At 43.3% G+C, this 25,755-nt stretch overlaps 1 protein-coding gene across 1 annotated transcript in view; it reads right to left on the minus strand.

Moving 5' to 3' along the window:
- Positions 1-25,755, minus strand: part of CP (ceruloplasmin) — a 73,312-nt gene that overhangs the window by 983 nt on the left and 46,574 nt on the right. Inside the window, exons 13-18 of the mRNA XM_030216094.1 lie at positions 25,582-25,721; positions 21,683-21,811; positions 20,482-20,588; positions 15,869-16,079; positions 15,392-15,531; positions 7,235-7,397 (exon numbers count right to left, since the gene is read on the minus strand). Of these exons, the coding sequence (XP_030071954.1) occupies positions 7,235-7,397; positions 15,392-15,531; positions 15,869-16,079; positions 20,482-20,588; positions 21,683-21,811; positions 25,582-25,721 (890 nt within the window). The remainder of the gene's footprint in view (positions 1-7,234; positions 7,398-15,391; positions 15,532-15,868; positions 16,080-20,481; positions 20,589-21,682; positions 21,812-25,581; positions 25,722-25,755) is intronic.

A 25,755-nucleotide genomic window follows, 5' to 3' on the forward strand; every position in this document is an offset into this window, starting at 1 on the left:
GAACTGCCTAGAATTTCACAGCATGGTAGTAACTTTATAAAGTGTTTTCCATGTGTGAGGCACATTTTACACACAGAAAATGGTTCTTATAAATTGTGTGGCTGCATACATGTGTACAAATATACACGTCAACATGATTGCACATGGGCATTTCCAGCCTGAAAGAGGACCATACCCCGAAGCTGTGTTGGCATTAGTGCACCACCAGCCACTAGCATGGCTTAGTAAGTGTAAAATAAGTGCACTGTAGTGCTAATTAAGGGCCTCTTTTACAACGGTGTGTTAGTGTTTTTAGTATGTCCTAAAAATAAGTGTATGCTAGAGATGCCCATAGATGCCTATGGGTATGGGTGTGTCTAGCATTTAGTGCACGCTAATCATTAATGCATGCTAAAAATGCTAGCACGCCTTTGTAAAAGACCCACTAAGTTTTTTTTAAACCCCCCCCCCCCCAAATAACTAAAAAGTAAAAGCATTATGTAATTATGAAAACTGTAAAATAAGTCTATTTGACCAATGCTGATGTTGGCGAACCACAGCGCTGTGATCCTATGTTGAAAAGAGTCGCCACTGAGCTCATTAATTGGATAGCTTCTGTGCAGTTTTAGCATGCCTTACCATTTGAATGTATATGAAGAGTGAGTTTGGTGCTGGGTTTTATTGTATTTAATACATTGAGGGCCCCCCCCCCCCCCCCCCCACTACTAAGACCTTAAGGATTTGATTGATGTACTTTGAGCAGAGCAGTGAAATCCAATGTACACAAGTATTTTTTATAAAATACACATATACATGCTTACTCCTTCAGATCAGATGTAAATTAATTTGTGCAGCAGAATATGTGCTCTGTTAGAGATAGTTATGAAAGCCAATTTTATAAAGACACTAAAAGTCGCATTTTGCATAGGTGTCTAGGTGAGAAATGGGATGGCAAAGGCAAAACGCATGAGGATATGTATGTAACAGGCTAACAGCCCACAGGAATGGCCACGTAGAAATGCATCCAAAAAAAAAGAACAGCATGTCCCTTGTAGTTAACACACAGAGAAGTTCCTTACAGTGGGTTAAGTTCTTTCACAATATGGATAGACGTAGTGCTACCTCCAAAATGAGGTATCTATTGCACTGCACTGCTAATTACAGTGCAGTCTGTGCCCAATTTTTGCCCATACTCTGTTCAGTCCACACCCCATCTTCAGGATTTGGCTGTTCTAGCACAGTAGTGATGTTAGCATGTCCTACATTCCCTTCCCTGCCCCCACCCCACCCCACCCCACCCCACTAACTGCTTAAACATGTCTACTATTAAACCTGTCACTGCTGGTTTTACTCAGGATTCAACAACAGTTTTACCCAGACAGCAGCAACAGCTATTAATACATTTATTGATTGAGTGACTGGAATGTATTGTTCAACTGCCCTAAGAGCCAGATATACTAAATATTTATTTAATTTTGTGTCTATGGGGAAAATGCTGAGTACATCTAGTTCATAGTATCGGTACACCATTTTCTGCTTGCCTTTGAAGCTATATATTGTAATAAAAGCTCAGCCAAAACATTGATAAATGTTGCAGAGGAAAGGGGAAGGGCTCTTATGTTTGCTAAGGAGAAATTAGATCTTACCTGCTAATTTGCTTTCCTTTAGTCCCTCCGGACCAGGATTGGACTGATGGGTTGTGCACGCCTACCAGCAGGTGGAGACTGAGAAAAAACTGTGACTCTAGAGAGCCAATAAGAGCCCTGGTCATGTGACCCTAGCCTCAGTATTTGAATAACAAAGCAGAAAAGAAAGAGAGAAAGATTAGCTTCTGTGCCGTATGGAATTCTAGCAGCCACAAATCATTTGGCAATGCCAAGTATTAGAGCTCACCAGCAACTCTCACCAGAGAAGTGGTATGGCCCCTTAGGTATTAGAGCTCACCAACAACTCTCACCAGAGAAGTGGTATGGCTCACTTGTACTATAGCTCACCAGCAACTCTCACCAGAGAAGTGGTATGGCTCAGTTGTATTATAGGTGTCGCGCAACTCTCAGTTATATTATAGGTCTCGCACAACTCTCAGTTGTATTATAGGTCTCCCGCAACTCTCACCAGAGAAGTTGTATGACCCACTTAAAGTGTTATGTATATATACCAGGAACTGGGCACCCCTAACAACTCTCACCAGAGAAGTGGCATGGCCCTCTTAAAGTTTTATATATGTAGATAAATATATACATACCTACATATAAAGATATAGACATATACCTACACATATATACCAGCCACTGAGGCCACCAGCAACTCCGACCAGAGACGTGGCACGAAGCACCTAAAGTTCCATATATACTAGCAGCTTGTCATATTCTTTTTTTTTTTTTTTTTGTAAATATTCCATTGAAAAGATGCCGAAATATGGGAGGGGCCTGGTCCGGTCCGGAGGGACTAAAGGAAAGCAAATTAGCAGGTAAGATCTAATTTCTCCTTCCTTAGCGTCCCTCCGGACCGGACCAGGATTGGACTGATGGGACGTACCAAAGCAGTAATCTTAAGGGAGGGATCTTATCAAAGCCGCTGAGAATATGCGAGTTGCATAGATCGCCTCCTGGCGACAATGAACATGTAGAGTGTATATCAATTAAAACAGAATGAAACTAAGCCCAAAATGGCCCTTTCCAACATGAGCACCTAGGGCACCAAGAAGTAAGATAGGTGAAAACACTCTCCAGAGACGGTACCCCAGTGAGCAGACAAATAGAGGATATGAATAATCTGTCGAGATATAGTGAGGCCGAAACAACCTCACTCCAACTGACCTGAAGGACCAAAAAGAAGAACCAAATAGCTTGTAACAGCTCTCTAAATATATAAGAGCTCTTTTCATATGTAGCATATAATTTCCTGTGATCTTGACCTTCTGCAGAAGACCCCAGAACAATAAGAAAAAAGTGATGGGAAAAGATGAAAATGGGAAAGTACGGTAGATAGAAAAGAAGTACCCAGATGCAGAAGTACTGCCTACATAGACGTACTTGCTCCTTGAAAAAAAAAATTCCAAAAAGAAAAAATGGAAACCTGCATGAAAGAAACTTGCAGAACCTACTCTCCTAGCTGAAGGCAAGACTACTAAAAGCACTGTCTGAAGACAGTAAGAAACCATAAAGGAAACCAGAAGATCTCGGACTATCGGGCGAAGAAGACTAACTCCCTGTCACTCCATGGTCTGACAATGTCGCTAAGGCACAGAGACTGAAATCGGAGAAGAGAATATTACAATTACCAAAGACGCCGCCCTACTTAGCAAGGCTGGATGCCTGTGCCAGGTGGAGAGCATGCGCTAGCCTGAGTAAGAGATAAACAAAGAGACCAGACAGGGGAAATGAGAAATTGCAACTACAAAAGACACCGTCCTGCTTATCAAGGCTGGATGTCTGTCCCAGACAGAGCATGCGCCAGCCTGAGTATGAGAGAAACAATGAGGCCAGACTGGAGAAGAAAGAAACTCCACTAGACAAAAAGGAAAAAAGGCAAAAATGACAGCCCCAAAAGGCAACTTGGTATCCCGGCAAGGAAACATAAGGGTTATCCTTCTGAGATCCCAATGCCTGATCGAAATGCCGAAATGTCGACCTTGAAGAGGAGACCGTCCTGCCCGAATGGGACAGTATGCTACCTGGCCTGGCGGAAGGTAAATCCATACAAATGACCCCTCTGGAATAAAACAGAGGACAGCACACTGCACTGTTCGCTAGCTTACACTTTAGTCTGCTTATAGAGAAGAGAGAAACATGGGGGAAGAACAAGACCTACATGTCAAGCCTGTAAAGAGACCACATGTGAACCCTGTAACAAAATAAACTGACCACCTTGAGAGGAGGCAACAAGCCTTCTGGCAGATTTGCCATAGGAAAGGATGTGCCTTCTGAACATACGATGACCCCCGATCTAACAGGGGAGCAGATGTCTATATTGAACGAAGGTAAGAAGGCCCCAAACTTGCCAGAAGACCGAAAACCATTCTGCCAGAACATAAGATAGAAACAGTCCTGCCAGAGAGCAAGACTGAGTATTTTGAAATACCAGAAGACAGGAAGAATATTCCGGAAGAATATAATATGTCACAATGCCGACATATGACAGAGTGCTCATAATAAATCGGTAGCCCCCAGGGAAACCTACTTGATCTGAGAGCGACTGACAGTCCCCTAGAGTGCCAAAATGCTACCCAGAGGAAAGGTAAATGGCAACGTAAAGAGACCAAATGCTAGCCCTGGAAGCAAATCAAATGCCAATAGCAATGGAGGAAAAGTAAGATTCCATGAAAAGAGACCACATGGTAGTCCTGGAACGAAAAACCGAAGGCCCCATAAACAACACACAAAGGTTAACACCGATAAAGAAGATTGGAAATACTTCACGACACTCAAAAAGAGAAAGAGCACGGAAGTGCAGCTGCAAAAGGCAATTGCCAAGGGAAAACCTTGCCACCATGTCGCAGGTAACCCTGAAATGCATCCTGAAGACAATAAAAATTGCACCTCTCGGACTGTGGCCTGCTGACTATGTAGACAAGCCAGGTCTTTTTGTTTATTTCTTACTTTTTTTTTTTTTAATAGCTAGACGTCTAGCCATGCGTGAAGAAGAATCACCTCTTTTCTGAGGGGTAGCATAACTATGGTGAACTTTTAGCAACTGAGCCTGAGAGAAATATGCAGAACAGATTCTGTCAGCCAAGGTGCTGCACGAAACTCCACAATGAGGAATCGAAGGAGTTTGTGATAAAGACTTGAGCCTTTAAAAGCGTGCTCGATGGCAATGAGAGTCCAAATAGGATGAAAGACACTTCGTTCTTAGGAACTAGAAAGTAAAAAATTGCATTCTGAAGAATCGAGCGAGGTCATGGTGTAAGGACCAAGAGCCCTTGTAGGGAGTTCCCTACTTGACCTGCCTTGCCGTGAGAGCGATAGGGAAAACTGGTGAAAGACATCCGAGAGAAAGATGGAGAAGTGCAAGGCATAACAGTCTTAAATACACCACAAGAACCACTGGCCAGAGGAAACAAGAAGATGAGTGCCCTGTAAGAGTAGGGCCATGGACCAGTGGCCAAATACAAGTAGAAAAGAATGGTTTCCTGACATAAACAGGTGAAAGTGGCCTGCCACTATGATAATATGACAGAAAGGTAAACAAGTGAGGACAACAGTATAGATAAATATGCACCCATGGAGCATATGTCATACCAGAGAGAAAAAGGCATAGCATTTGCTGACACCGAGGTAGCTATAGTGTTATATGCACAAACTAGCCGCCAGACCCGCCAGAATTCTGAAGAAATATACAGAACAGAGTTCATACCAGAGAAGAAAGGTAAAGTACTTGCTAACCCAGAGTTAGCTATAGGTCCATATGCAGAAACCAGCCTTCAGGCACATACGATATCTGAAGAAATGTCTGAAAGTATAAAACACACCATGCAGCAAAATGCCTTATGATGCTGCTTTTGTAAGAAAAAACACTAGAGGCTTAGCAAAAGAAACTATACGTTACCTGGAGATTAGTGTTGTTTAAACTTCCCTGTGACTCTAACCATGCTTGAGAAAGAAAACTCTGGGAATGCATAATTGGAAATCATGCTTGAGAAAGGAACCTCTGGGCATACATAATTGGAAATCATGGCCTCTGTAAAAACATGTAGTATGTACATACCCTCTAGGGAAAGAAAGAAATAGCAATATGAGACAGCCCCAACAATGGGAACCCAGAAACCAAGATTACCCCAGATAACAGAGCAACCAGCCTGAAATAATTTGTGCAGAGCTACTGTGTGCAAATTGTGAGGACAAAGGCGCAAGCAAGCCAGCCTTCCGTATAAAACATACATTGTATAAAATAGGCTAAACCTGGGCGAGCCATGGATTTACTTGTGGAACTGAATGTGAAGGTCCCTTAAATGAAGAAAATAGTGAATGACTCCCCTGAAACATCCGTAAAGCCATACCTGTTGGAACATGTGGAGACCAGGTCAAGGCAAACAAATAAAATTTTCCATCTCCTGAGATTCGTCAAACTCCACTGCAGAGAAGTGCTGCGCCTGAGAAGCTGCAGCTGCGGTAACAAAATGGCAGCCTTCCGCGCCACAATTAAAAGAAATAACAGAGAGCAGAAAAAACAGGCGTGACGGACCGGGCAAAAACGAAGACATATGGAAGTGCTGACGCCGCCCGAAGAGCTCCTGAACAAACGCGTAACTCCGCAAGAACCGTTACACTCCAGCGCTGACAAAAACATGCCCCGATGAAAAACAAAGCTTCGCGCCTTTATGCCCCGTCAAGAAACAAAGCTTCACTCCTTTATGCCCCGTCGAGAAACAAAAACTTCACGCCCTTGTCTTCTTTATTTTATTTTATTTTTATTTTTTTAAAGAAAACGCGAAAACGGAAGAAAAAATTCTGATGAAGTAAAGACTAGATAAAGCCCCGAAAAAAAGTCGGAGCCGAAAACGATTAGACTCCGGCGGAGACAAAAACCTGCTGCAGCGTCTCCTGCATAATGGAGCTCTCTCCGCCCAAAAAAGCAACACATCAGTTTTTTTTTTTTTTTTTTTAAAGGAGCTGACTTAGAAAAGAAAATTGCTGAAGAGTAAAAGAATAACAGAGCTGCCTGCTCATTAGTTGCCTAAGGATTTTTTTTTTTTAAACAGCTTGCTCGTTAAAATGCTGGGGAAGGAAAAATATTTGTACTTTTAACTTGCTATAGTGGCTGCCTCTCCCAAAGACATACACCTTTCTAAGCAAAGGGTAGCCCTTCCCAGCTAAGTAAGGGAGATGGGGAGGAAGGGGGAGGGACCCGGGGACACCCGAGTTTAACACCCCCAGAGGCTGTAAAAGAAAGAAAGGAAAAGAAATCCCTACCTGACCAGCGTCTAACAGAGAATTCCTAGGCACAGAAGAAGAGGTAGCATTGTAATTCTTATTATTAACCTCTAAAAGAGAAAGATAAAGAGAGAGACTAATGGGCTCGCTTCCTACCTGCTGGGAGACTGAGAAAATACTGAGGCTAGGGTCACATGACCAGGGCTCTTATTGGCTCTCTAGAGTCACAGTTTTTTCTCAGTCTCCACCTGCTGGTAGGTGTGCACAACCCATCAGTCCAATCCTGGTCCGGTCCGGAGGGACGCTAAGGAATGCTGTCTGTCTGGAACCATCTCTGTCCTGATGGTGCGACCTCAGCCAGACTGGCTTTCTGGGCTTACCTTCTTTTTCCAGTACAGTATAGGTGGTTTCCATTCCAGCATGGATGTGGTCAGTCACATGACAGTGTAGTAACCAAGTTCCAGGGTACTTCATAGACATATGTACAGTTTGGGATGTCCCAGGGAAAAGGTCAAACACATCTGACCTATAAGCTCCAGTTCTCTGGAAAGAAAAATCAGATTCTTAACAAAATGGAGTACTTTGGCTCTTTGATTTCTTAAAGGTACAAAATGTATTAAAGTATCTGCTGCAGAATGTCGTTATTAGTACAGATGTAAATATTGAAACGATTAGTACTATATTTTTTTGATCCGGCAGTTTCCTCCTATTCTTTCTTCCATTCACCTCATTTGAAACCAGCGTTAGCATCTGGTATAAAGACCTCTTTGTAAAAAAAACAAAGACCCAGGTCTTTTTCCTTTTAATTTACATCCCCTCCCTACTTTAGTCCAGACATTGTAGTGATGGGCCAAGGTGTCACTATTTTCTGTTATGACTTTCCTCTGCATGGATCTGAATGATGTTATGGGGTAGCATTCGGGTTAACTGCCCTGGCCTCCATACTGATAAAAGCTCAAAGAAGCATAGCTGAAGATAGGCTTTAGGGCCCCCTCCCCAGTTTCTGGCCTGGGCCTCTGCATGCCCAACACCGGTCCTGTTTATCCTCGGTCCCAGCCAATGTGGGAAATAAAAAGACTCGATCAAGGAATTAAAATCAGGTCCCTCCACCTAGAGTGGAGCTGCCTCCCTCCCAACCCCCATGGGGGTCTAAAATGTTTTAAAGTTCTTCTTTTGAAACCCCGTCCCTTCCTGAAGAAAAGCACTGGCCCAAATCCCATGGCACACTTCTGTTTTAATTTTTTTATTTATATTTAAAGGTAATAGAAATAAAACAAAACATAGAAAAGAAAGTAAGATGATACCTCTTTTATTGGGCTAATATTACATTTTTGATTAGATTTCGAAGGTAACCCTCCAGATCAGAAATTCTGTATTGTTAGTCCAATAAAAAAGGTATCATCTTATTTTCACTTGTTTTATTTCTATGTATTACCTTTAAAAGTTGACTAACATGTCTACCACACCACTTTATTTATATTTAAAAGATTAAACTTTACAAAAAGGAAGATTACTGCTGTGCTTGTATTTTTCCTATAATAAAAAAGAAAACAGAATTCAACACCACAACCTGCCATGTTCAAACCCAAGCTCCTATGAAAAGAAAGAACAAGAGAAAAAAATCTCTGGTTACAATCAAAGTGGTTTATATATTATACAGGTACTTATTTTGTACCTGGGGCAATGGAGAGTGACTTATCCAGAGTCACAAGGAGCTGCAGTAAGAATCAAACCTAGTTCTCCTGGCTTTCATACTGCTGCACTAACCATTAGGCTACTCCTCCAATCAAGAAGGAAATTCTCTGCTTCTAGGCTAAACTTTTTTTATCAGAAACACGCAGAAGGATTAAGGGGACACTACACTTGAAAAACTCTGCTCTACTAAATCTCACCATCTGCCTCAGCTGAGAAGATTCTGTGTTGATTTTCCAGAAATAAATTCCTTTAGGGTACTAGGTACTAAATTGTGAAGTGACTTGCATAGCACACAAAGATAGTGCAAAATGCCTGGAAATATGCCAAAATGCCGGTATAGTGCAATCCGCATAAGTGCAAGGGTCTGGGACCAAATAAATACATGCAATTAACTGGAGCGTGCACTTAACCGCTGTGACCCAAAGAAGCTTGACATCTGATATACATATGTACAGTACTGTTTATTATACGTACAGTATACAGTCTCCGTTAACTGACATTATACAGTCTCCGTTAACTGACATTATACAGTCTCCGTTAACTGACGTTAGGCTTACTTGAAGTAATCAGTCATAGTCCTCTGTACACTATTGTGACATCCAGTGGCCTCCAGATAGGCCCGCACGGTGTTGAGACTCTCCAGCGCTCTTGCAAAAGTGACAGGAGGTTGTTGAATTTCGTCAGCATGTGCCTCACTGCTCATTTCATCATCTGTTTCATCATCAGCCATTGCCTGCATGTAGGCGCATATCTGGACATCAGTGCTGTCATCAGCTGTTTGTAAATCGTAATCAACAGCTACGTAGTGATGAAACTCCTCTTCAGTAACACAGGCTGGGATGTCAATAGCCTGTTCATCTGATGCGTTTGCAACAGCTGCATCTGTTTCATCCCTTAATATCACCTTAATAAATTATATTATTTTAATTAATTTTTTATTTTTTGCATCATTCTTGTGTCGTCTTTTTCTGATTTTTAATTTTGTTTATACACACATTTTGTGTTTCATTTTTTTATTTTTAAGTGTATATTTTTGGATTTTTTTCTTTGTCACATTTTTTATGTTTTTTCCTGTTTTCATCTTCCTTTCTATTTTTTCACTTTATTGTTATTTAGTGTCATCTTCGCTGTTTTTGTTTATTGTTGTTTTTGCGAAGACAGGTTTCTTCTGTATTTGGTACTCTGTTTCATCCCTCTCCACATCCCTAACAAAGCTTGCCCACTTGTAGCAGTTCACAATGGTTGCCTGTGTAACATGATTCCAGGCTTCTTTCTGCATATGTAGGGAATCCAACAGTGATAGATTACGAGCCAGTTCAACAGCACATTTATCCTTGCCAGTCTGGTCATCCATAACGCTCATTAGACGATGTAGCACAAGAGCCTGATAATGTTGTTTGAAATTGGCTATTATGCCCTGATCCATAGGTCGGATCAGAGAGGTAGTGTTTGGTGGCAGGAAGACCACCTTGACGTTAGACAACCTGACATCATCACTGTGTGCAGCACAATTATCACAAAGCAACAAAATCTGACAATTTTGTGCCCGCATTCTAGTGTCTAACTTGTTTAGCCACTGCTTCCAAATTTCCCAAGTCATCCAAGAATTTGCATTAGCCTCGTATGACACAGGAAGTCACTTAACATTCTTGAAGCAACAGGGCTGTGCTCTTTCCAATGACGATGGGTTCCAACTTCTCACTCCCATCCATACTGCAGCAAAGGAGGATCGTCACTCGGTCCTTTGACGTTTTACTTCCTGTAGTTTTGGCTTGTTTGAATGCAAGTGTTCCATCAGGAGTCGCTCGCCAGTAGAGACAGTTTTTGTCAGCATTGAAAATGTCACGAGGTGCAAACTCATTCAAGATGGTAGGAAGAACTGAAACAACTCAATTTTCAACACCAAAGTCATCAGCGTCTTGTTTTTCACCATGCTGTTTCATGAATTTTATGTTGTTGTTCTTCTCCTTCCATCTTTCTAACCACCCAACAGTGGCTTTGAACTCAGTTAGTCCAAGACTTTCAGCTAGCTGATTAGCTTTCTCCATAAGCAGTGGACCACTGACAGGAAACTGTCTGCTCCTGACTTGAGAAAACCACCGAAGAACAGCATCTTCTACCTCCTCAGCTTTTCCCGCCTGTTTTCATTTCCTGTGTGGATTTGTATTGTTTTGCCAGTCTTCCAGAAGCTGATCTTTCTGCTTCAAGATATGTGAAATTTGGCTGGGATTGACACCATATTCTTGGCTGGGATTGACACCATATTCTTTAGCAATAGATGCTTGACTTTGTTTGTTTTCTAATTTTTTAAGAACTTCTATTCGTTCAGCCATTGTTAAAGTCTTACAGTTGCGTGACAACGACTCCAGTGTACACTCTAACAACATTCTTCACTTCTTCTGCCTATGGCAGTTTACCAACGAGATTTCAAATTTACCGCCCCTTTGTCACGCACCAATCGGCTTCCATATTCCACCCGTGCACTTATGCGGAGTCTTTCCTGCATAGCAGCAGTCTTAAACCATGCATATAAGCGAATCTTGCACTTATCAGTGGTGCACTAAACCAAAGTTTGTCCCCATAGAACTTGATGGCGCCAAAAATGGGACTGAAGTACGGCTTGCAGTTAAACAGAGCATGCGCTTATCCAGCCAGAGGAGGCAGCTACTGCGCCTTGCCACACAATGGCTGGGCCAGAATGTGCACATAGAAGATTACCGGTGCCAGAAATTGGAGCTGCAACGGGAAGCGCTCCAGGTGCAACAGGAAGTGGTACAGGCCCAACGTGAAGTGGTACAGCAGCTCTAACTTCTGGAGCACAGCATCTAGGGCCTACGCTGTGACCTGAAAGCACCTAGTACAGCCCTGATGCAGCAACAAGTGGCATCTACTTCCATTACTGCACAGCAACCACTCGCTAAGAAGAGGAGCTTGAGATCCTCAGCCTCCCCAGCCACTGGTCCAGCAGCCACCACACCAGCTCTCCTTCTGGGTCCTGTGCCCAGGATGCAGGGCAAGCCACAGACCGCAAGGTGGCTGAACTTCCACAGGGCAGCCAAAGCAGCAGGCTGCTTTGTGGACACAGAGGAGGAAAGTGGGAGTTCATCAGAGGAGGACTCTCAACAGAGTTCCCCTGCAGCACCAGCTTCAAAGGAACACGATGGGAGGGGTAGGAGGGGACGGGGCCAGGGGAGGGGGAGGAGAAAGTAATGGAACATGCTGGGGGGGGGGGGTGAGGATTGGAGGGAGGGGAATATGCACAGAGCAGGTCATGGTGATGGTGGTGGTATTGTGTAAGTACTATGTGATAGAAATAAATGTCAACTTACTCTCACACAAAACTTATTTCGATCAGTCTTTGCCTGGCTCTGACCCCCTAGCTGGTGTGCACTCTGCTCTGCTCTGTGGGTGGGAGGTGCAAGGGGCTTCTCATCCTGTTTATCTGGGGCCTGCTGCTGTGGTTGCTGTGGCTCTTCTGGGAGGGCCTGTCCTCTGCGCATTGCCAAATTATGTAGCATGCAGCAGGCCAGGAATATCTTTGCCACCTTTTGGGGGCTCCCCTCCAGAACAGTCCAGACATCAGAACCTGTTCTTAAGTTGTCCGAAGGTGCGCTCGATGATGCCACGGGTGGTCCGATGTCTACTGTTGTATTTCTCCTCTGACCCTGTTTGTGGGTGCACTATGGGGGTCATGAGCCAACTCCGCTGTGGGTATCCTCTGTCACCTTTGGGGAGAAGCAGGATGAGAAAGATGAGTGTGTATTATTTGGAGTAGATACCTTGTGGAGGTGGGGGGGGGGGGGGGGAATTGTGGGTTGTGGAGTGAGCTGAAGGGAGACAGTGCTGAGGGTTGCCCGGTAGAGGAGGTATAGTTTGAGCAGATCCATGCTGCACTTTCCTAGGAGCCATCCGCCAGTGATCTCCCCTTGGTCAAACCTGCAGAAGATTCCTGAGTGCTGCAATATATAGGCGTCATGGGTGGAACATGGGTATCGGGCACATACGTCTAGAATCTCCCCCTGTGCGTCACACACAACTTGCATATTGAGTGAGTGGAATGCTTTCCTGTTCCTATAAGTGGCCTCTTGTGCCCGGGGGGGTAGGGGGGAAGGTGATGTATTCGGAGGTGTGGGTAAGGAAGGCATCAAGGAACTGGGTGAGGCAGTTAGAAATGGAAGCCTGGGTGAGACCTGTGTTCACAGATAGGACAGACTGGAAACTCCCAGTGGCCAGAAAAGGTAAAGAAGCAGTGATCTTTAGGTGCACAGGGATGGGGTTGTCCCTATGGGTCCTGGGCTGCAGGAGGGGGTTGAGCTGGTCACAAAGGTGCTGAATGGCAGCCCTATCAAAGCGGTACCTAGTGAGACACTGCAGGTCAGTGAGGTATAGGAAACTGCTACGGGGCCTGAAAACTCTGGGGCGTGAGTACCTCCTGCGGTGCCTCCCCTCTTCCTTCAACATGTAGGCCACCTGTGCATTTAGTGCCTCCGTTTCCCCACACTACAGGTGCAATGCAGTGACACAAGTGCTCGCCTCTCCCTACTAACTTGGTGAAACACAGCAGCAACAAACAGATGCTGACACTCACTCTCCCACCACCGACAAACAATGCGGTCACACACAGCAGAGCCACACTGCAAGCATTCTCTGACTCACTACAAACACTCCTGCCACACCCTCTAGCCACTCACTCTCCAAGCAGTCTTCACAAACAGGCTGCAGCAGTACACAGGACAAAGAGACAAACAGAGACAACAAACAGGTAAGGGAATGAAATATGAACTTGGGGACAGTGGATGGAGAGGGATAGGGGGAGGGATGGGGGAGATAGAGGAAGGAGTAGTGGTGTCTGGGTTTGGGGGCTAGAAGGGGTAGGGAAAACTGAAAAGGTAAGACACAAATGAGGCAGGTGAGGGTGAAAACATTCTGACTACAGCACACAGACAAAAGTAACAGGTACTCAACAAACTGTCAGCTTTCTCTGCAAACAACAGCTTTCTCTCCCACAAACGCTCTCGCCACTCTCCAACTCCACAAAATCGCTAATGGGTCTAAAGTTGACTTCCCCCTTTCCCTGGTCACTTTTATTTTAGGTCTAACTAAGGACACCCATGTTCCCACCCATGTGAAACCATTTCACTAGCCATTATATGCTGAAGGCACCCATCTCGTAATGCCGCCCATAACATGCCTCTAACATGCCCCCTGTGGGGACGACCAAAGATGGGCATCCTCACGCTGAGGACATCCTTACGGCCCTGTTTCGATTATTGGACTTGGGCGGCCTTCTTTCATAGGGACGCCCATGTGCCTTTTCTGTCACTTTTTGGACACCCTTCACTTTCGAAAATGAGCCTGCTTGTGGTCAGACCCTACTACTACTACTACTACTACTACTTATCATTTCTTTAGCGCTACTAGACAGTCCCTGCTCGACAGAGCTTACAATCTAATTAGGACAGACAAACAGGACAAACAAGAGATAAGGGAATATTAAGGTGAGGATGATAAAATAAGGGTTCTGAACAAGTGAATAAGGGTTAGGAGTTAAAAGCAGCATCAAAAAGGTGGGCTTTTAGCTTAGATTTGAAGATGGCCAGAGATTGAACTTGACGGACCGGCTCAGGAAGTCTATTCCAGGCATATGGTGCAGCAAGATAAAAGGAACGGAGTCTGGAGTTAGCGGTGGAGGAGAAGGGTGCAGATAAGACAGATTTACCCAGTGAATGGAGTTCCCAGGGAGGAATGTAGGGAGAGATGAGACCCAAGGGCAACAGACACAGATGGGCTGAAAATCTGACATGACATATTTTTATAGCATTAAGATCAGCCCTTGATGCCCGGGGTTGTTTTTTTTTCAGTTTTTGTCTTATGTTTGTCAGCCATAGTGAAGAGCAAGGTTAAAATCACAGAAGGTATCCATTGTAGACGCTGAAGGCAGAAAAAGTAGACTTGCACCTAGAGTAACAAACGTGGCTGTAGCCATCAGGAGGGGTCCTTTGTACATGCTCAGAAAGCTTTCTAGATTTTTCTGGGCCCTGGTAGAAGCTGGTCCAACAGGTGAGGTTAGATGATATTACCTATGTGTGATTGCTTTATCTAGCAGGTCTTCAGAGAACTGTTGTGATATATGCAAGTATACTGTACTGCTAAACAGTATTTGAATGAGTAGAATACAATTATATTAATAAATGGTTTACTATTTATGAAAACAAAAAAAACAGCACCACGGGCCTTTAAAAATGGAACACAGTTCTTTAATGAATGAGCCTTGACAAAAAGACCCGACACGGGCCGTGTTTCGGTGACTAGCACCTGCATCAGGGGTCACAGTGATGACGTGGAAAACTTGGGGAATAACTCGAATATATTCCTCTACAATATATTATTCCTTACCCCACGTCTCTTATAGTAAAAGCTACAAAGCACCAAGGCACTTTCACTTTCTGTATCCAAATGGATGAAAAGCTGTGCTCTCAAAAGGCTCTGCTTTTAATACCACTTCACACAGGGTGGAAGAAAATTGTATATTCGAGTTATTCCCCAAGTTTTCCACATCATCACTGTGACCCCTGACGCAGGTGCTAATCACCGAAACACGGCCCGTGTCGGGTCTTTTTGTCAAGGCTCATTCATTAAAGAACTGTGTTCCATTTTTAAAGGCCCGTGGTGCTGTTTTTTTTTGTTTGGACTTTAGTTTGTACTTCGTTCCCTCTCTTTTGTTATTTACAATTTATGAAGCCACTCAGTACCGAGGTGTAATTTTTTCCTCCTTATTTTGAATAGTTCATTCTCAGATCTTCTGTTTAAAAAGGTGTAAATATGTAAGATAACACCATTACCTTATAGTCAAAGCTGTGAGAATGGAAATGGACTGTGTGTATGTCTACTTCATTCCCCATGCCAATGAGATACCAGTTTACTTCATCTCCCACATGCATGATAAGACCTGGTACACTCCCATACAGTCTTCCATTAATACCTACAAAGGGAAAAAAATGAAATGCTTGTGGTGTGATATTCTTAATCAAAACCTTTCTGGACCATGCCATTTTATTAACTTTTAACCTTTTAGTAACACCTTTGAGAAATGAAAGGACTAAATTGATTCAAGAATTTTCAAGTAGGAGAACCATAATTTTTTCTGTAAGGAAGGGAATGTTGGCTTTCAAAAGTTAATCAAGAAATGTATGAAGTTGGTTCAATAAAACAAAATATCAATTTCATTTTTGTTGTCTGACTTCCATTTCCATGCATGGACATAAGATAAAATGGCAACCATCCTATCCAACCCAAAAATGTGACATTAAGACTGATACCGTGCATTAGGTTGCTCTCGATGAACTCCTCATCCTCCTTGTTTACTTGATCTGGATGAGCAGAATATGTTTTAATATTTTCGTCCAAGTACCAGGACTCGTTCTCATTAAATATCATGAAAAGCAGGGCAAACTGAAGCTTCCGAGGCTGCAGATGGAAGAGGCTTTTCTGACAGATGATAAGGGGCCCTATCAATCCACTGAAAGTATCCTGAAAACACAATTGAATACAATGCTAAGGTCCTTATGCCATAAAGGATTTGTTATCTAGTGAAATATTTATTAGTGATTAGAATAATAGTTCTAAAGTGCCATCAGTGGACATGCTTCCACTGTGTGCCTCTGAGAATTTGAAACCAAACAGGGAATTGTCCTATCTGCAACAAAGTAGAATTTGCCAGATAATGTGGTCAAGGCTAGAAGCAGGGGTGGGCCAAGGCAATCTGCCACCTGAGGTGAGGGATGAGATGCAGCCCCCGGCCTCCCCCTCCCCCCCTTAGTCCAACATATCTATGTTCACTCTCTTTTTCTTCCAACTCCCTCCCACCCCAGCCACGGTTTGGCATCTCCCCCATTCCTTCTTCAACTCCCTTCCCTGAATCTATCGTCTTTTCTTATTTTCCAAAAGTCAACAGCAGCAGCAATTCCCATAGGCTGCCCTGCCGCTGTCACCAGCCTCTTCTCTCTACTGTGGCCCACTTCTGAGGAAACAAGAAGTTATGTCAGAGTGGTGGGCCGCAGTAAAGAGAAAGGCCACAGCTGGCGGCTGGGCAGTTTATGGGAATCGCTGACGCTGCCGACTTTTGAAAAACAAGTAAAGAAGGTAGATTCGGAGAAGGGGGTTGAGGAAGGAAGGGGGGAGATAGACTGCAGCCAGTGTGGGGGGATGCCACTCCATGAAGAGTGCCACCTGAGACCCCACCTCGGCCTAATGGTAGGGCCACCACTGACTAGAAGTATAGCAGTGTTTAAAAAGGATTGAGCATGTTTCTGGAGAATGGATCCATGAATATGTATTAGGTAGATAGACCCAAAAATTGCTGCTTTCTACTTCTGGGAGTGAGCAAAAACAGAATGGGCCTCCCCATTTGGTTCTGTTGGGTATTTCAAAGTACAGCAGAACCCTGATAAAATGTGCCCCACAATAACACGAATCTGCATATAACATGATCACATCTTGGCTCCCATTTTTTATTTTACATAGAGCTCCTTTTGCAACAGATCAATTTTTTGTGCTTGAGTTGATACATAATTTTTTCCATGCTGATTTTTCAGCGCAATGTATTGAATCTAGTCCTAAATGTACACCATTTGTTCATACTTAGATTGTGAGCCCACTGGGGACAGAGAAAGTACCTGCATATAGTAAATGTCAATTGCTTTGGTTTAAAGGAGGGTTAAGCAACATGCCCAAGGTATGTGAGGGAAGAAGAATTTAAACCCTTTATTTCTAGGTTCTCGGCCTGCTGCTTTAACCGCCAGGCTGCTGTGAATTTAAGCCAAGGTCAGATCATTAATGGAACATTTTGAATATGTAGTGTGAGCTTTGTTGTGAAGAAGGGTCTGCTTACAGCTCTTCCTTAAGATATCTAGTGAAGGAGGAGTGGCCTAGTGGTTAGGGTGGTGTACTCTGGTCCTGGAGAGCTGAGTTCAATTCCCATTTTAGGCACAGGCAGCTCCTTGTGATTCTGGGCAAGTTACTTAACTCTCCATTGCCCCAGGTACAAATAAGTACCTGTATATGTAAGCCACATTGAGCCTGCCATGAGTGGGAAAGTGTGGGGTACAAATGTAACAAAAAAAAAAAAAAAGGAGAAGTTTTCCATGCAGCTCATCTCATGAAGAATAAGTGCTTATTCTGATTCTAAGCTAAGTGGTCTAAATGTGTCATCATCTTCCTCTGTTGGGAAGCTTTTTGTGTTGATTGTGTGCACAATTAATTATTGTCTATTCTAGAAATTAATTTGTTTTAGGGCCTTACCCCTCATGTAGTAGTGCATGTGTTTTGTGCAAACTACAATTTAGCAAAAATATGCTTCAGGAGTAAACTTCCATATGAAGCATACTTCACGTGAAAGTTTATGTAAATTTTGCATTAATAAGCTGCTTTGATGCAGAACCATGCAAATCTGCTCATTAATGATAACAAATTGAGAATGAGTGTGCAAAACCAACTTCGTGGGCCTATTTTCGCTGGGGGAAAAAACTGCAGCTCAAGAGGGGTTGGGGTGGCGGCTTTAAAACATTTTAGCCCCATGTTGGGGTTTAGGGGTTGGTCAAGTCAGATCCACTCAGTCACCAGGGTTTGAGGTTCCCCAGGGGAAGGGGTTTGGGGGAGCTCTGATTAGGGCTGAGGTGCTCTTTAATTTTTCAGCACTGCTCAGTGAAGGAACGTCTTAAAAAATATGACATGTTGCCCACAACATGCAAAGTTCTTGACTGTGGCAACATTTGACAATTTTCACATGCATGTCCTAGGTAAATTTCGCAGAAACAGTTAAACCTATGAACATTTTTGCAGGTTAGCACGTAGACCCCTTTGTAAGCAGTTTTTCTGTTGTAATAATATTGCTTCTGCTGTAGTTTTTCCACTATAGAGCCTGTGTCCATGGATTTTTATTTAAGCAAGTGATTGTGTCTCTGCCATGTCAATTTATGTGCCTGTTTAACATATGTTCATAGGACTGTGTTGGGAAAATGGATATTGTTTGAGACTAGTATTATTTATTTATTTTGCAGCATTTGTATCCCACATTTTCCCACTTATTTGCAGGCTCAATGTGGCTTACATTATGCCGTAATGGCGATCGCCATTCCGGAATGAGAGATACAGGTGTAACCCCTACTGCCTTCAGAGCAGGATGTGAGAGGATCTCCTGGTGGTCACTATGGCGACTGGAGCTAGCAAAGCTGCCTCAGGTGGGCGGAGATGAAGAGAGCCCGGCCTAAGGGGGTGGGGTATAAAGGGAAATAAAAACATTGAGCACTGTTAGAGTGTGGTCTTTGGTAGCCCGAATCCCCCACCAGGGTCCAAGAAACCAAGGGGACGTCCTAACCTAGCACAAGAAACAGGCGCTGTGTGGAGAGGAGATTGTCCCTGTTAAGTACTCTCTGGGAGTACTGGAACCCACCCGAGAGTGAAGCAGATGAGCAACCTGTTAGAGACGAAGGTGGGTGAAGAGAACCGCACCTCGAGAGGTGGACGAATAACTGAGATCTGGTCTGTCGATGAATCCGGCAGCTGAGGACAAGCCCAGCAGGACATTTGGTTTGGGTGGCCAAGAAGAAAGCAGCCCTAGATTGTTCTGCCAGGTAGGTGCTAGGTGTGGGAAAATTGACAGTGGATGAAGAGAGAGGATTCTGAAACCATCACATTGTTGTATTAGTTTTTCAGGTTGCTGGCTATGAGCATTGTTTAGTTGATTTTTTTCCTGTTAGTAAAGTTGAATTGTTTTATAAAAACCCCAGTGTGTGAGTGAAATTCTTGGAGTTGGACTACTTGAGAAACTGAGTGGTGGTAGCGAAACCCCTCCAGCCTACAGGGAATGTAGCCCAGCCCCGGCTCATGCCCAGCTCATCAGACCTGAGATCTTTTGTAAATCCTTGCCTGGGTACCTACCCCAATGAGTTTAGCTGGTGACCCAAACTGTTTGGATGGGACCAGGGTTACATAGGGATGAGAGGTGAGGGAGGTTTTTAGCTTATAGAATTATGGTATATGGTGATTTTATTATTTGTTATCTTTGAATATAATCCGTTTTGAGTTTTGCAGTTAAAAGCAGGCAAGCAAACATAAATAATAAATAAATCTTAGATGTAACCCCCTCCCAATTTGTTCTTCTTACAGGGCAAATGCAGAACAGCCTCTTTGGCTAAGGAGTGGTAAGTGGAATCTATCCAGTGTGAATTCCACTTTGGTCTTAGTCCTGGTCCCCTACAACGGTAATCGATCATTTGTAACTTGAACCCAGCAAGCATAGGTATTAGGTTTTTGAGGTACTGTAAAGCTGTTGTTTGATAGGTTATTGAATATTTTGGCATTTATCAATTTTGAAATGTTTATATTTTACAGAAAAAAAAACACTAAACAAATAGTGAATATTCAAAGTCATGTGTCAGAAATGCTGCTGCTTGGAGCAGCACACCCCAAAGCGCTTGCCAACTTGGAGACAGAGGCGTTAACACTGCTTACTAATTTGTCAGTAAAGATATCAGGTTTGTTGAACTTGATTAACTGTCTTTCCTAACATTAAAGAAGTGAACACTGCAGAGGAGGTGAATGGTGACATGGGCATGCCTGAAGGGACTCAGCAGAGGAATGTTATAGTATGCATTTGCCCCCTTGAGCTGCTACTGAAAAAGGTGTAAGGAAAATCCAAATAAATAAATAAATAAATAAATGTACAAACATAGGGTCCACATGAGTTGGGAAATGGATGGACTTTTAGTAACGCAACTGACCATGCTTAAATGTAGTCACAATCCCTGTGTTTAAGCACTATTCTATAAACTGCGCACAACTTTAGGCACGGTTTGTAGAATACCGCTATGTGCTCTTTTTTGGCGCTGATTTTTTAGGCACCATTTATAGAATTTCCCCTTTAAAGGTTTACCTTAACTTGGTCCACTGTGGAATAATACACCCAAGTGATGCAGCTGCTGTCACCTTCCCCAGGACCTGATCTCTCAGGGATTTTCCAAATATAGGTTTCTGTAGTTCCTGGACAAATCAAACACAAATGTGGTAAGAATGTCTGTTTCCTTGAACATATATGGTATTTAACTAATGGTCCTAAAAAGAGGAGCTTATAATTATAAACGCAATATCTTTACCTAGATCTCATAACCTTAGTTATCAATCCACATTAACATCTAGAGATGCCATACTTATCTATTTTAATCAAATGGTACTTTCGAAATTCTTTCAAATTATCAAATTCCAAACTATCAAATTTCCACAAATTATTTTTTCTAACATATTTTTTTGTGCTGAGAATCAAATGTGCCCAATGTGCTTGTTCAAAGGCTTGGAGCACCCCATTTATCCATCACAGCACAATCAATGGGTCCAGCTTAATGGTATAAACTTAAAAAATCATAGCTGTATAAAAGCTTTAAGAAGTCCACTTATCTTAATTCCAAAAAGTATAAGTTTGGACCTCAGTTTTGCTGTCCTAACTTTATGCGCTTACCTAGGGGCCCTTTTACCAAGCTGCTAGAAAATAGGGCTCTGTGCTGGTGGCGGGGGCGTTTTCCCCACACGCCAGGACCCTTTTTACCACAGTGGGTAAAAAAGCCCCTCGCACACATGGCCATGTGGTAAAAGAACTCTTACCGCATGACCATGTGACGGGGAGCCCTTATCGCCACCCACTGAGGTGCGACAGTCCCGAAAGAGCGAGCAGTAAGCCCACATTGGGCATACTGCTGCTCTGTAAAGGGGCCCCTTAGCCGGTTACCGTACACTGCCTTGAGTGAATTCCTTCTAAAAGGCGGTAAATAAATCCTAATAAATAAATAAATAAATTAAATAGTGGACTGAATTTCTCTGCTAACCAGCTAAATGTTGCTGTACCCTAACTCCGCCCCTGGCCCGCCCCTAAACTAGCAAGTTAGGGGATGGCTGGTCATCAGTGATATTCAGTGGCACTACCCGGTTAAGAGCCACTGAATATCGGTGGCCAGCACGCTCAGTGGTGTTTAACCAGGCAGGAGCCTCTCCTGCCTGGTTAAATGTTTTTTTTTTAATATTGACCTCCTGGAATTCGGTACAAACATCTCTCCATTCATTAAAATATGCTGAGTTGTAATTACCTGGTTTGGTTTCTATGACAGTGGAGCTGTCTGTTTTCACTCCATGTGCATATATAGAGTAAGGCCTGCTAGCCTTGTTCTTCAAAACAATCTTGATTTTATCCCGAACATTTGCAACAAGCAATGGACCTATTGCATACAAAGAAGGGTACAAAAATGATTTCCTTTTCTTAGGCTCAGAGGTACATATCTGCATTTGAAATGTAAAGCAATATATACTTCATAAAAATGGACTGGGAGTTAACACATTTACCTGATATAAAAAAGAAGAGCATAACTTAAACAGGCACCAAATTTGCTTGGGATTTATTGTAATTGGGTCAAAAAAGGGCTTCTTATAATCAGGATTACTTGCACCGATTGAACATAGACATGCTAACAGCATGTTCTACTAAACCTTTGTCACTTACAGGACTGGTGCAAAGGGATTAGGCATCCTAGGTAAAACTTCAGCCTTGTGCTCCCTCCCCTTGGCTCCCTCTCCCTTTCTCCTCCCAATCTACCTCCCTTCCCTACTGTAGAGAATCCCCAAGACTTGCCTTTCTCCTTCCTTGCAGCCTTGGCAGTTCTTAGTATCAGCTTTGCTCTCGCTCATGGTTGGCATCTCTCCCTCTAACATGCAGGATAAATGTTTTTCAATACTGTATATCTGTTTCATTCTTCCAGTGTAGGCCCAGTCTTTTGGTTTGAGCCCCCATGATCTGCTTGGCTCATACCACGAGATTGGCTCTACCCTGGAAGATAGCAAGAGTTATAGTCAGAGAGTGTGCAAACAGTGGCATCAGGGTTGTGGGAAGAAGAGAGATTGCAGCACAGAGCGAGGCAGAGCTGGTGGAAGCACTATGGGGTAGATTCCACAAGGGGCACCACAAATTAGGCACCAGAAAGAACTGGTGCTAAGCACCAATTCTGTGATAGCAATTGCACACAAAATTGCCATTTCAGAATAAGGCATAAGTGGCATGCATGTGCCTAACTTTACCACTAATTATGGCAATCAGCTTGAAATATCTTAGTAGGAACCTTACTTATAGCACACTTTCTCAATTATAAGGATCCTAGATGAACTTATCGTCCCTTCACTCATCCAAACACATTTTAAACCTTCATAGATAGTTTCTTTTCTTTTCACTTTCTTGCTTCAGCGATGCTCATAACCAACTCTCTTTATATGTTGGAAATATATATTAGCACCAAAATCTTCATCGGGTTTTAAATGCATTCAATTTCTTATATTAAGTACTTATCTTATTAGATAATCGGACTGGGGGTTCACGGTTGTCCCTAACTTTAGACACAAGCACTTATTCCATGTCAATGTCTGGTGTAAATACTGGCACCTAAAGCTGGCAGTTGTGCACGTATGCGATAGTATTCTGTAACTGCAAGACATGCCCCTGACCCACCCATGGCCATGCCCCCTTTATAGTTGTGAGCTACAGCACTTATGCTCCAATGGACCTCCAGCCCCCCTAACACCCCCTGACAAGTTTCGCTGGTGGCCCAGTCGCTGTCTCTCTCCCCAACCCCCCTCCAAACATAGCCCCCCCCCAACATCAAAAAAATGAAGGGAGGAGAGAGTAGCACTCCCTCTTCCTAAGGCGCTGCCTTCAAAATGGTGGTACCCTGCCCAGTGCATCCATTTTGAAGGCAGCGCCTCAGGAGGAGGAACTGCTACTCCATCCTGCCTTCTAAAGGTACTGAGGGGGGGGGGGGGGGTTGGGGCACTAGGCCACAAGGACTAGGTAGTGGGAGGCGGGGCTGGTGGTTGGGAGGTGGGGATAGTACTGGGTAGACTTATACAGTCTGTGCCCTGAAAAAGACAGGTACAAATCAAGGTAAGGTATGCACAAAAACTAGCACAAATGTGTTTACCTTGTTGGGCAGACTAGATGGACCGTGCAGGTCTTTTTCTGCCGTCATCTACTATGTTACTATGTTAAGGACAGGTGGGGTGGGTTGCCCACTGGGCCACCAGGGATATTGTTTTGGTGTTGGGGGGGAAAGAAGGCTACTGGACCACCAGGGAAACTTGTCCGGGGGAGTTTAGGGGGCTGGAGGTCCACCAGATTTGCATGCAGGGGGGTGGGGGGGACACCTCCTGTTTGACAGATCCAGGCTTTTTTTTTTTGATAGCCCAGACCTGTCAACCAATTTCTGCAGGAGGATTGTGCCTTGGGCACATGCCCAGAGACACAATCAAAACTAATAGTGCGCATAAATTTGTGCTGTTCCAGCACTAATTTTTCAGTGCTGTTTGGAACAGCATGGGGAATTTGATCATCGGCCCCCTTAGGCAATAAGGCCTAAATTCTATAAGTGGTGCCTACAAATCAGCACCAAAATTTGTATGCACTGAGCGTTATTCTGTAAAGGGTACACGTCCTTTATAGAATATTGCTTAGGGCATAAACTGCACCTGTCTTAAGGTGCTGGCAATTACAGCTGCTAAAAGCCTAAATTAGGCATGGTTTGGCTGAATTCTATATTAATGCGTGTAAAATTTTGGAACCCTCCCGGAATGCCCCCTAGACACACCCCTAAAAATTTACACGCAGAAGGATGTATGTGTGGATTGTTATAGAATACGATCTGTGCATAAATCCTAATTAAGGCCAATTAACACCAATAATTGGTTGTTAGCATCCAATTATTGGTGCTGATTGACTTGTAAAGCAATTAAGTTGATTATGCAAATTGAATACACGTGCTGATTTACATGCGCAACTTTAGTCACCATATACAGAATCTGACTCTAAAGGCCCTCTTTACTAAGCCACAATGTAGGCAAGCTAGCATTTTTAGCACACGCTAAAAGACACCCCTATATTCCTATGGGTGTCTCTAGCATTAGTGCGCACTAATTTTTAGCGCATGCTAAAAAAGCTAGGGCACCTTAGTAAACAGGGCCCTATGTTTATAGAACAGCACCTAAGTGTAATTATGCCCTTAACTACAAATTACTGTTAGTTAGCACAATGAAGCAACAGTGTGTTTTAAGCATGTAAAATATATTGGATATATTTTCCTGCATTATGTTCTGAAGTGTATTTCTCCTGTTTGGCCAGCAGATGGTGCATTTTTATGCTTAAAGCTGTTACAGAGGACTGACTTCTCTTTCTTTATTTGGCACACAGATAATAGGAAATGCCTGTAGTGATGTAACCAGTTTTTATTTGAAACTTGACTGTTCTGGGTTCTGATTGGCCTGTAGTTTTGAAAATTACACAGCAGATGCTGGTTGTTGCTTCAGTCTTTGCCAGGAAGAAAGAGAGACAGATCTCTTTGCTGAGGCTTGGTGAATTATATATCCTGATCTTCCCAGGTACTGTTTAGACAGTATATAGATGTTTATTTAGTGTTATCATTGATCCATTTTTCAGTTACCTGTTATTGTTTGCTAATTGCACATCTTTGTCCACTGTTCCAAGCTCTGAGAATAAAAACAATTGTTTGTTTGCCCTGTTTGTCTGGACTGATAACGAATCCTGTTGGTTTGTGTGTTGGGTCTGTGAGTGCTTTCTGGGAACTGTGGGACCACTGGGAGTGTGGCTCCAGTAACCTAGAAATCACTGGGGATAATTTGAGAGCGGGAAACTCACCCAGAGGCGGTTGTGACCCAGTCACTGGGAAGAGGGTGCTAGTGTAGAGCACAAGTGACAGGTGCAGGTGGACCTGAACTATACACGGGGTAACCCCAGGTGGGTGGCTAGGCATTTTGTGACAAGAGACTTGAGAAAGTAAGTTTTGAACTGCTGTGTTGCTTTCCAGATGGCATCCATATTTTGGATTTACTTCTTAGGAAAGTGCATTAGTAATAAATTCACTGACTTGTTGACCTTACAGAAATGAGTTTGCTCTGTTTTGTATGTCTGTAATTCAAATTTTCTTTTCAGTACCTAGAATTCCCAGGTGTTCCTCTTCCTTTGTTCTTTCTTTGAGAGTGCTGAATGTGTCATCTGTGTATTCACGATATGCAGCTTTCTTGTACTTTGAACCAATGTATTTCTCGCTTTTATCAAGGAAGGGATTTCCAGGGCTGCAGTGCACAGTAACAGTAAGACAAAGAATAA

This window comes from Microcaecilia unicolor, chromosome 10, assembly GCF_901765095.1.
Source record: "Microcaecilia unicolor chromosome 10, aMicUni1.1, whole genome shotgun sequence".
Taxonomy (NCBI): Eukaryota; Metazoa; Chordata; class Amphibia; order Gymnophiona; family Siphonopidae; genus Microcaecilia; species Microcaecilia unicolor.